General features: G+C 41.3%; 1 protein-coding gene and 1 long non-coding RNA gene across 3 annotated transcripts in view; one reads left to right on the top strand and one right to left on the bottom strand.

Annotated features, from left to right (window-relative positions):
- PHIP (pleckstrin homology domain interacting protein) overlaps positions 1-2,542 on the bottom strand; it is a 334,660-nt gene extending 332,118 nt beyond the window's left edge. For both annotated transcript variants that reach the window (XM_054021954.1, XM_054021955.1), the window contains exons 1-4: positions 2,106-2,542; positions 1,960-2,018; positions 1,838-1,867; positions 1,658-1,717 (exon numbers count right to left, since the gene is read on the bottom strand). In XM_054021954.1, coding sequence (XP_053877929.1) covers positions 1,658-1,717; positions 1,838-1,867; positions 1,960-2,018; positions 2,106-2,148 — 192 coding nt within the window. In that variant the 5' untranslated portion in view covers positions 2,149-2,542. The remainder of the gene's footprint in view (positions 1-1,657; positions 1,718-1,837; positions 1,868-1,959; positions 2,019-2,105) is intronic.
- A 119-nt stretch (positions 2,543-2,661) lies between these two features.
- LOC128833804 (uncharacterized) lies at positions 2,662-5,076 on the top strand. Its single transcript, XR_008444336.1, has 2 exons — positions 2,662-2,847; positions 3,117-5,076. It is a non-coding gene; the product is annotated as an uncharacterized LOC128833804 (long non-coding RNA).
- Positions 5,077-12,171: the final 7,095 nt, after the last annotated feature.

The raw sequence follows: 12,171 nt of genomic DNA, 5'->3' as shown, positions 1-12,171 counted from the left end.
ATGCTCTGAAGAAATTCACTAATTCAATATTGTTCCAGCTACCACAAATATCCATCAAATCTACATGCTAAAAATCATTATGAAATTTAAGTTGAAATAACTTGTAACTGTTAGCTACAAACAAGTAACTACTGTTTTTAAATAGGTTGTTTACAGTTTCTTTAAAAGCAAAATATCCAGGTTGCTGGTCCACATTAGTTAAATGGCTAACAGTTTCAGTTTTAAACCTTGAAAAGAAGCATAACAGCAACATTATGTTTGTTTTACATTTACTAGGCACATCTGAACAGCTATTATAAATCTGCAGTTTGACAGCATTTTTTAAATGCTTCACTCCGTCACAGAGTGAGTTTTTATAATTAAAACCTGCAAAGATTTATTATATTCAAATTCTTCTACCACAAGCTATTGGCATAGGCTAGTACAGAAATGCTCAACTTTATGAGCATAGCCCCACTGAAATCGACAGTATTATTCTTGTACATAAAGTTAACCATGCTCATAAGTTTCAGAAGGACTGGGACCTACAGCTGGTCTAATCAATTTACAGGTTTGACAGAACAATGTTACTTTCTGAATTGACAATATTATGAAAACACATAGGGCAAAGTTTTCCTCTCAGGTTGTCTAGAAATGTAGACCCATATTAAAACAACTATTAGTGGATAAATTGCTTATGCAGACAAGGCTTAGGCCTTTTGGCCACTGTTTCATGAAAACCTACAGGTCACATGTTGCAAAAAATGCCATCCACAATAGCAGCTTAACACCAATGCACCTACACTTGAGCTGTATTACAGCTACTAACTTTTCTACTGCACATGCACTGTCGGAGTGAAAACAACTTACAGGGAGGGCAGAGTATAAAAAATCCAATCTATCTTATGGATCTAGCAACACAATGCTGCCCTATAAATGATATAAATGCTCCTATGACAACATTCTGTTGCACGAGTTGCATGGAGTCAAGAGATAATGCCTCAGAGCAGACACCTGTCAATGAATTTGCCATCCCAGGTAGGAAAAGGAGGCAAATACCATTCTGAGAGTCTCACACACACACAGCCAGGGCCCGTACTGAAAGCAAATTTAAGCTTTCTGAGCTTGGGGTATTGCTCCAGCCAATCAGCCAGCTGGCGATCATCCTCCTCCCCCACCACATGTGTAGGCCACAGGTGAGGATGTGGGGGGATATTCGGAAGTTGTGGGGTTGTGATGCAGCAGCTCTGAGCCTTTGTGTGTGTGAAGCAGGATTGCACAGAGTACAGCGCCCCCGTCTCCTGCCGGCCAGGCTGGCTCCGGCAGGCTCTCTCCGCTCGCTCCTCCCCTCACTGCCTCCTGCTCTCCCTGCACAACATCCATGACGTACCTTTATTTCTAGCACAGTGACTCTGGGGCTCTCCCATTAGGACAATTGTTGTTATTTACCCTCACGCCGGGACCCCCCCAGTGGGGGGCTTGCCCCGGGGCAGCAGCCTCACCTCCCCCTCTCACTGTCACTGACGGGGGGGGGGGGTCAAAGCTCCCTGAAGTTTTTTTTTCTTTTCTTTTTTTTTTTTAAGTTGTAAAAAAAAATTTTTTTGCGGGAAATTCAATTTTTATTGGGCTGCTCGGAAAGTTTCCCCGCCGCCTCGCGCCGGCCGGCCGCTCGGCTCACCAGGTTCTCGTAGCTCCGCGGATGCTCCTTGCCCGTCCAGTCCGTGCGCTTGGGCAGCAGCTAGGGAAGAAAAAGCACCTTTCAGTCACTCACGGCCGCCCCCTCCCCGAAAAGCCCCCGGCGCCCGGGCCGGGGAGAGGCCGCAGGCGGGGCGAGCGCGGGGCGTGCGGCGCCGCTTACCTCCTTCTCCGCCACTTCTCGGATCAGGACCTGCAGCAACAACAAAAGGGGGAACGGCTGTGAGTGCGCCGCGAACACCCCGCCCTGCCCGGCCCCCCAGGCCCCGGCGGCGCCATCCCTACCTGAGCCGCTTGCTGGCAGGGTCCGTCCTCCAGAAAGCGGGCGATGAGGAAGTAGAGCTCTGCGGGGAGAGAGAGGCGGTGAGCGGCGGGCTGGGCACCAGCCATTCCGGCTCCGCGGCGCCCAACAGCCGGAGCCCTCCACTTACCCGCTCGCAGCTCCGCGCTGTGCCTGCCGCCGTCCCCGGACATGGCGAGCCGCGCTCGGGCCGCGCTCCCCGGCGGCGGCGGCGGGGCCCTGCGAACGCGTCCGCCCGCCCGGTAGCTGTCACTGTTCGTTCGGCAGGAAGAGTCTCGGCTCCACCATTCAACCCGCGGCCGGGAGGAGGAGGAAACAACAACTCGCAGGCAGCAGCAGCCCGCCGCCAACGCCGCTGCCGCCACCGCCGACCCACCGCGAGCGAGCGCGATCCCTCCGCCCGGGGAAAGAGTCCCTGCCCCCTCCTCGGCCCCTCGCGCCGCGCGCGCGCCCCCTGCCCCGACACCCGCTCCCTAGCGGCCTGCTCCGCCGCCCCCGCCGCTGACACGCCCAGAGAGGCGGGAGCGCGGCGCAGGTACGAGCAGGCCGGCCGGCTGGCGGAGAAGATGTCGGAGCGGCAGAGGCGGGGTGGGCGGGGAGCTTGGCTGAAAGGCGCTTTCTCTGTGAGGGCTGGGAGGAGGAGGGGAGGCCGCAGCGGAGGGATACGACGTACGCGGGGGGAGGGGGGCGGCTGCTCGCAGCGGGCTGGGCTGGAAGTTACCAGTATCAGGGTAGTCGGCAAATGAAGCAAAAATGCCCCGCGGGAGCCCCGGCCGCGCTAGGCGAGGCGGGCTCGGCAGCCCCCCGGGGCCGCGGAGCGCCTCTGTCCCGACTCTCTCAGGGGGCGAAGGCTGCGGATGTCGCGTCTGTCTGTAAGTTGCCGCGCCCGGCGCGCCTGTGTGTATGTGCCAGGGGCAGTGCCAGCCCGGCGTGACCCTGGGCGAGGTCCTGCTCGGGGCTGGCTCGACTTGCTTTTTGGGAAACAATAATGCCCCGGTCTGTAAAGCTGAGCAAACCCCCGTGCAGCTTTCGTTGGTGCTGCCTCGCTGGGAGCCAGGGGAAAGGATCTTAAAAAGTGCTTTGCTCGTACATCTGGTTTTTGTTGTTGTTGTTGTTGTTTTTTACTTAATGCGCATTTTAGGAGTTATTACTGCTGCCGGCGCATCATAGACACTGGATGATCAATGAATCTTCAGGCTTCTAGGAATATTTGCAAGAGGAGGAGGAATACCGTGAACATGAGGACGTGCGAAAGATGGTGATGCTTGCAACCTATGGCTGAACTGGAGGTAATTTATGGGTGGATCAATAACATGCTAAGGTTCTTGAAAGACTATTAAACAGTAGAAGCGTGATTTGCGATTAAATAATTTAAATTGTGTATTTATCTTGTATTAACTTTAAGTAATGATTATACCTCAGATCAGAAGATTTGTTCATCGTTACTTACTGCTTAGAGTCGGGCACAAAAACAAAGCTAATATCCGGCCTTGGTCAAACTGATCTCTATAAAATACTGTTTTCTCTATCAGATTTAAATAAATGATAAATAATGATCGGCCTTTATGATCTTTCATGCATCTGTGCTTTTCAGATCGAGTTTGGGCCTTGTAAAAATTAACACAGTTGTAGACAATGAAAATGACGTTCAGCAGCAATGGATGTAAACAAGCAAAATTGTCATTTCTTAAACACGCTGATTAATGTTACCCCTCAGAAAGCACATTTAAAATTAAAAGGATATAAAAATTAGAATGAAAAAAGTCTTTCGTAATCAGAGAACTTGGAGCTTTCCACGGGTGAAAGCTTTTAAAAATTTCAAATTAAACCATATTTATGTGAAACTGACACAAGGGGCTTTAGAGGTGGAGTTTTATATGTCAGTCTCCAAGGCCCACAAGCCAAACGTTTGGAAGCCTAGAATCTTACCTACCCCCTGCTGCTTTGTGCTTAATGTGGTGAGAAGGCTTGCTGCAACCACCCTTTAGTTTTATTATATGAATATCTGTGAGAGAAAGGAAGTTAATATGTCTGTGAAAATATATATAGAAATACTTAAATGGGCAACTGAGTATCTATTCTACTTATTATTATTGCTTATGTGGGTTTTTCATGTCCTAAAAGTACTAAAATTGTAACCTGTATATTACTGTAAAGTATAATTATGAAGTAAGCTAATAATTCTTTATTGTATATTTACTTCTCTACATATTGAAAATAAAGGTATTGTAACAAGTCTGATCAGTTTTTCTGTAACTCCGGTCATCTGTTTTCTTCCAAATATCTGTATCTCCCTTTTACCATTTTCCTAGGACAGTAACTGGCCTACATTTTAACCTCTGTCTCTTAATCAGCGCTTCAAATAATTGTCATGATGGTGTAATCACACTTATTATCAAATAAATATTTTTTTAATGATTTGAGTTTTCTTTTTTAGAAATGCAAAATATATATTGTAATTCTAATGGTAAGTGGTGTTAAGAACGAAGGATTACGTGAGTATTATGATTAACATTTTCTAATTATTCCAGGATGTCTGTATATAGTGAAGTATACCTTGTGTATGATATTGCTGTACCTATATATCAGAACCTTAATACTTGGATTCTGAGAGAGTTTTTATGATGATGGAAGGAAAACGATGTTCCTGTTTTTGACAACTTATGTAATAACTTTTCTGATGCAGTTCAGAGAACCAAAATTTTCTTATTGCTATTATCAAAATTCCAAGGATTCAATCTGATAAACACAAGATCAATTTGTGCTATTGTATTTTAAAATTCTTACTGCAGATTCAGTAAGATAAGTGGGGGGAAGGGATAGTTGGGTTGGCTTATTTTTTTATTTAAACACATGTAAATCACACTTCATGAGAAGATTTGAAATTATTTCTGTTTGCTGATGCCTGTTGGAATGAGTTTTAAGAAATCGTGCTGTGGTAATAAACATTCCATTAACTTATTTTCAAAGATAATTTTGCAGTGCATTCTCCTTAAACTCACTGAGAATTTTTTTTATTTTCTATGCAGGAAAAAAAATCCCTATATCTGTATTTTCACATTGTGGTTTACTTGCAAAATAAAAAGGACTATTTCAAAGTATGTTCTTGTCAACTTACATTATCCTTGAGCAAAAATTATTTTAGTTCTGCTATGTCATTCAGATTCTGTGCTTCTCTGGGTTTTTTTCTCTTTCGAGGTCTGAATTAAAAAAAATCATGGAATGATTTTTGCCTTTTCAGATTGAGATTGTTATTAAAGTAAAATAATCTCACAATTTGATTACCTTAATATGATTAGTAAAGTGATGGATTTAAACATGTCAAAGCTTGTTATACCCACATCCTATATCTTTTTGAAGATGTAAAGTGTAGCTAGTAGTACCCATTTTTCTTATTTTTTTTTTTTAATTACTGTTTTCATCAAGAAAATAGTAGTATAAAAGCAGGAGTAAAGTTTATATATGTTACACTATAATTTTGTTAATTGCAAAATCCATACATCAGTTATGGTCTGACTCCTTGAGCCTCAATTTTTGTGTGTCCAAGTTCACATACTAGTGTAACTTTCAAAGGGTGGATGCTCGACACTTTCTGAAAATTATTCTCGTAATGTGGGTACCCAAACTCATTAGTCACTTTGAAAATATTGACATATTTTAGGACCTCTTGTTCACGTCAGCATTTTTTTACGTATGTCTTTATGTGATGCAATTTCTGCATGAGTTCTAGCTATATGATGTAGCTGAATTTGTTTTTACTCCCCTCCACGCTTCATAGCTGTAAACTCTCATTCAGGTTTAACTTAATTTCCTGCTATCCTCAGTTGCATTGTCAAACATTTTGGTGGCTACAGTTTATTATATTTTTGTATCAAAGTGATTTCTATTTTTGTGACATCTAATCCGCAGCCTTATTTTTCTATGATAAACATTTTCCTTATAAATGGAGTTCATAAATTAAGAAATGACACATGAAATTGTCTCAATTTTTTTTATAGAACAGTGATTTTAAGAACCAAACTCTGTTTGCTGGGAGACATTAACTTGTCTTAAGCTTCCTAGATTTGCCGTCTTTTTGAGCAGAAGCTTCATTCATTAATTTCTTACTCCTGAAACAAACCATTATCTTATTTATTGTATTTTAACAATTCAAAAGAGTGAAATGTAGGTATGTTTTTTACAACACTAGTTTGAATGCTGACAAATATTGTTCTAACAATATATGAAGTGATAAAATAATTTCATGTCAAAGTGCTAAAAGCATTTGTTCACACTTTAGGTCATTAATAATTTATTTTTGCACTCTCTAAATTAGTAACTTAGTTGACCGTTCAGGTATACATTTGTTCTCCAAGTCCCTGGCAGGTATGTGTTATGCCAATACCAGATTTTAAATACTTAACTATTTGAACACCTATTTATGTGCTCCACTTATATTCCTTTAATCATTCAACTCTCTCCCACCCAGGGCCGGCTCCAGGCACCAGCTGAGCAAACTGGTGCTTGGGGCGGCAGATTGTTGGAGGCGGCATTCTGCCCAATCCTAAGGCGGCAGAGCCACCTTTTTTTTGTTGTTGTTGTTCTTGTTCCGCTCCGGCCGCCCCGTAGGGGGCGGCTGCGTGGAGAACCAGAGCACCCTGCAGGGCAGTCCTCTTCCTTCCCTCCCCACAGACCGGAGCAGAGCCCTCGCAGCAGGAGGCGGCGCAGCGGGAGGGGCCGCGTGGCAGCGCCCCTGCTGTAGACCTGGCTGCCCCCTTCTCTCTCTCTCTCCCGCCCGCCCCCTCCCCCAGCTGGTCCCCCTGCACCCGCGCTCCGGCTGCGCCGCAGGTTTTTTTTTTTTTTTGCTTGGGGCGGCCAAAAAGCCAGAGCCGGCCCTGCTCCCACCCATGCCTTTTTCTTCCCATTCATAACAACACTTGCTATAAGGAAGCATTTTATCACATCTTTCACTCTCTCTCCTCTCCCCTGCTGGTAGGAGTTAGCTCCTGCAGCTGGAGGCTTGCATTACACAAACCGCCAACAATACTGCCTAAAACTAGTTTAATAAACACAACATATAATGGGCTGAGTTTTGACAAATTTATTTCTACACATTATCTATTATTTCAGAGTAAAGTGAAGTCTAGAGCGATGAAAATTGATTAACCTGTAAAAATATAAAAAATATAAAAATTGCATCACTACTCAACCCATTATATCATATGTATATGATGAGTCGCAAAGTTTTAGGTTTGACTCAAACTCAGCCAATCACTTGGGGGACCTTCTTAGTTCATCTTTAGATTTACACATGAATTGTACCTATTACATTTTTGGCTTCACTATTAAATCTTTGCTCATATTCTCATTCATATAAACTTTCCTAGTCAAGAAAAATTAAGACTTGGAGCTATTTAATTTCCTCAGAATAAAGGACTAATGCTGTTTTATTTAAGCTTCGTGTCTGATTAATGTAATTTGTCCCCATCAGTTTCATAAAAGATCTTCAGTTTAGTTTACTGGATCAGCTTGACAGTAAGACTTTATATGCTGAATACATTCCCTAATTGTCCAAAGAAATTTAAGCAAAAGATTTAACTGCTATACTTTATTGGTCGCTGCTGCACTATTCTTTGCAGACAAGATTGGATATCTGCCATATTCAATTTCACATCCATTTAGTGCCACCAAGGTTATTTTACAACGTAATACAAATTTGTACATTTTAACCATTTAAAAGTTTTTTAATAGTGTTGCTTTGATAACTTATGTACACCATATATTCTAGAGCGGAGCTACTGTGTAATGAGAAGTGTAGTGGAAGAAAACCTGGTTACTAGATTGTTCTATAAGTTGTTACTTTTTTTAAAGGATTGCTTCTAGAAACCTTTTCCAAAGCATGTTCTGTTATAACTTCAAGTAAGCAAGTGACCCTTTTAATATAATATGTTAATGCAAGTTTTGGTGAGTGAAAAAAGATCTCCAACTAACATTTAATAAAAATATATTAATACTCTAAAGTGGCAATTTTTACTTGAAAGTTGATAGTTATTTTAAGATCAATGTCAAATTTAAATAGAACACCACATTTTAATATAGTATATTTATGCAGTTATAATGATTACTTATCCAGCCTGTTCTCCAAGCTCAAGTCCAGACTTGCATGTAATTAAGTTCAAGGGGCATTCCTGACTTGACATTTTACATTTGAGATTTACAATAACAATACTAGCTCTTTAAAAAAATGCATCTTCTTTAAAAAACACAACTTTAGGATCATTTGTTTCACTTTAGTGTTCTCAGACACAGCGTAACTTTTTCTAGTTCCTTTTATCTCTAAAGTGCTTTCAAATAGTTACATGAATGTCTACATAAGGATCGTTTAATCATTATTCATGTGCAACTATCTCAGGGTTGAAACAATTGTCAATCAGCACACAATACCAGTACTGCCAACTCCAAACATTAAATCATGAACAGGCCCCAAAAAATTGAGATTTTGTAAAAATTGGGGTTCTTTATATTTGCATTCTTGTTTGAACCTTTAGCTTATACTTAAGTTACATTTTCAAGCTTTTATCCACAAACATGAAGGCTAGAAGTTGGTTTGTTTGTTTGTTTTTAAATGTGCGAATCTCAGCTTTCAATCACTTGTCTTCCAGAAATTGGGCTATAAGTAAGACATTGCATAAATCAGCAATACAGCTACATAACAAATACAAGTCAAAGAGGAATTATTGTTTCAAAATGCAAGGAGATTTTACCCAAATTGAAATTTGTACAAGACATCAAGAGTGACATCCTTACTCTTATAAAAGGGCTGTGGGATTGTGGGATCCTTATTGATCAAATTCTCCAGAACTGTAATTTTATGTCTCAAATGAAAGATGGGCTCCTAAGCACCACAGTCACCACTAGCAGAATTCTGGGGTATTTCTTCAGTACAATAGAGAGAAGAGACCTGCCTAATGAATGCCAACAATATTTTGTACAATATCAGATGTTCCTCATTCAAATACTGACCAGGCCTGACTCTACTTATTATGCAAGATGCACCAGAAGAAAAAGTATGAGGCACTATGGCTGTAGGAAATATTTACTGGTCATTGCCAACACTGCAGAGGACTACTTGGATCTAAATCAGTGATATTCAGACTGAGGGCTGGTCTACACTAGGGGGAGGGGATTGATCTAAGATACGCAACTTCAGCTACGAGAATAGTGTAGCTGAAGTTGATGTATCTTAGATTGACTTACCTCCTCTCCTCACGGCGCGGGATCGATGGTCGCGGCTCCCCCATCGACTCCGCTTCCACCTCTCGCGCTGGTGGAGTTCCAGAGTCGACAGGGAGTGTGTTCGGAGATCGAGATCGGCGAGTAGTGAAGACGTACCCTGAGGCTCGGGATCTGCAAGTGGCTCTTTAATGTGTCTCCTGCTGCTCTTTGCAGCACATGATATTAAAACACTGTGTGACTTAATTATTAACTAATCTAAGCTATTTACCAATCAGGATGCTTTTACTATGTTACTAACCAATTATAGAATATTTGGTCTGTTATTTTGCTGTGAGAATATTATGTATATAAATAAAATAGTAAGTGAAACAATAAATTCACACTACAGTGGCTCTTTTGGGTAATTTTGATTGCTAATTTGGCTCCTGAACCACTGAGGTCTGAATATCACTGATCTAAATAGTTGATTATGATATTTTTTTAAAAATGACTCAATACTTATTTCATAGCAGGTTAACAGAACCTAATTTTTAAGACAAAACTACTGTGTCCCTTTTATATTAAACATTTATGGGTCTTCTGTCTGCCAAAAACAACAACAGTAGAGCTGGTCAGAAAATGGTGGAAGTTTTTCATGAAACATATCAACATTTTGACAAGCTTTAATTGCTAACAATGCTTACTGATGTGCAATTTGTGTGCATAGAGTTCAAGAAAAGCTAAAAACCAGCTGGATACCCAAGGGGGCCAGTATTTCCACTCACAGAACACAGGACTAGCTGTTCTGCCTTTTGTGAGAGGAGGTAGGTTCACCTGCTCTGAAAAACAATGCAAGTCTTGCTTGCAGACTTACTTTACTCTTTTAATTTGTGCTCCAAGTTAACTAAATGTGGAACATAGACCATTTGGCAATTGCATTTTGGCTTTTAAGTATGATTTAGTGAGGTAGGGGGGTGCAGGGGAGGAGAGAGAAAAAGGCAGAAAACCAGCTAAAGGCAAAGATAAGCTGCGCCACTGTCAAAGCAAACTGCAGTACAAGGTGAATTTCCATTTTAAAGGGCTTTGCAAATAAACAGCCCCCCAAATTCATGGAGAAGAATGACATCATCTGACAAAAGAATTCTGGTAAGTATCTGAGCCTTGGAACATTTCATCTATACCAAAGTTATCATCAATATCTTTTGGTATAACAGGGTTTCCAACTGAAGTTCTAAAATTTATGTTTCTGGCTGTTGGGAATGAAATATATCTTCAATCAGATAATTAACCTTATGAGCTAGATTTGTAAAGATATTTAGGTGCTTTGTGTGAAATCAATGAGTTAGGTGCCTAGCTGCTTTTTTTGTAAATTCCATTAGGCAACTAAATAATGTTAAAAATCCGGCCCATGTTGTTACCTGTTTCAAATTCCTGTTTAGTACTAACAGTCAGATTACAGCAGCCATTCCAGTCTCAGCAGAGCATTGTTTATTTATAGCCATACCTCTCTTCCTCTCTGGTTAAAACACACCAAGAGAAAGGCACAGCACCCTCTGAGGAATCAGATAGTGGGAAGGCTTTCGTACTTCTTGTCAGGCCCTCCACGCAGTCTAGAAAGTATGTCCTTAGTTCAAACTCAGCCTTATCCTGTTCATCTTTATCCCCTGAAAGTGTTAAGATAATGATATAGGAGGATCAAAGAAAGAGGCATATACATTTTTCTTATTGTTTGTTCCTTTTGTGGAATAGAAGGAGTTCTCCACCTCCTGTGGAGAAATCTGATCATTGAGCCTTGACAAACTTTCCAGATTTTTTTTTTAAACCAGTATTTAAAAAAAAAAAAAAAAAAAAAGTGGTAGACATTCTAAAAATCAGAATTATTCAGCTGACTAAGTACGGCCCAGACAAAAGTACTTCAGTCAAGTTCTAAAAGGGACCTTATTATAGCATCTTCCCTCTCTGCTGATGCGTGTGGCTCGTGCCTCAGTTTTCTCTTCTTAAGGGTATGTTAATGTAGTTTAGCCCTGTGAAGAATCCAACAACGTGCTTTCATTCTGGGGTAACTAGAGTCTTAAGGAAAATAAAGTTCAAATTAAAATTCCAGAACTACTTCTCTGCCTTTCCTTGGGTTATGGTCCTTCCAAGAGGGTCTGCCAGTCTAAACTAATTTTGGTAAGCAAGTCCAATAGAACAAAAGCTTAACAAAAGTTCAAAATGTCATCTCTTGGTGTAGGGTTCACCACTGGTGGTCCTGAAAGACTTTTAACTAAAAGAAAGGTTACTTAACTTCAGTAACTAGTTCAAGATGTTGTCCATATATATCCATTCTTGGTGTGCACGCACCCTATGCGCAACAAATCGGATTATTTTGAATAGCAGTGTTTGTTGGGCCATGCAGGCACTCAGTGTCCTCATCCTCCTGTAACAAGGACATCAAAAGGGTGAAACAGGCCCAACTGCTGCCACTCAGATTCTTTCCCATCACAGAATCCAAGTGTTACATATAGGACTACATGGTAGCAGAGAGGGGGTGTCATGGAATATATATGGACAACACCTCAAAAGACCTGCAGTTAGTTTAAGGTAAGTAACTTTTCTTTCTTCTTTGAGTGCCTGTCCATATATATTTATTTCATTCTACTCTTGGCTTTTGGTGACTCGCAAGCAGTAACCTAAATTAAGGTGGTGAATGCTAAGAGTCTACTTAAAGACTGCAGCACTGCTCTGCTAAAAGCAGCAATGGCTATTGATGATTCCACTAGAGAATAATGCTTAGTAAATGCGTGGACTGAACCCCAAGTAACTACCCTGCAGATGTCTGAAATTGGTATGCTTTGCAAGGAAACTGAAGAAACTGTCTGAGCCCTAATGGAGGGAGCCCTAATATGAACTGGGTGATGTAAACTATCTAGCTCATAACAATCCCTAATACATCTGACATCCATTTGGATAGTATGATTCACTCAGCAAATGATACCAGTAGTCCTGGAGAAACTTTACAA

The sequence above is a fragment of the Malaclemys terrapin genome, chromosome 3, assembly GCF_027887155.1.
Source record: "Malaclemys terrapin pileata isolate rMalTer1 chromosome 3, rMalTer1.hap1, whole genome shotgun sequence".
Lineage (NCBI taxonomy): Eukaryota > Metazoa > Chordata > Testudines > Emydidae > Malaclemys > Malaclemys terrapin.
The sequence above is the reverse complement of the archived record's forward strand: the minus strand, read 5'-3'. Positions and strand labels throughout refer to the sequence as shown.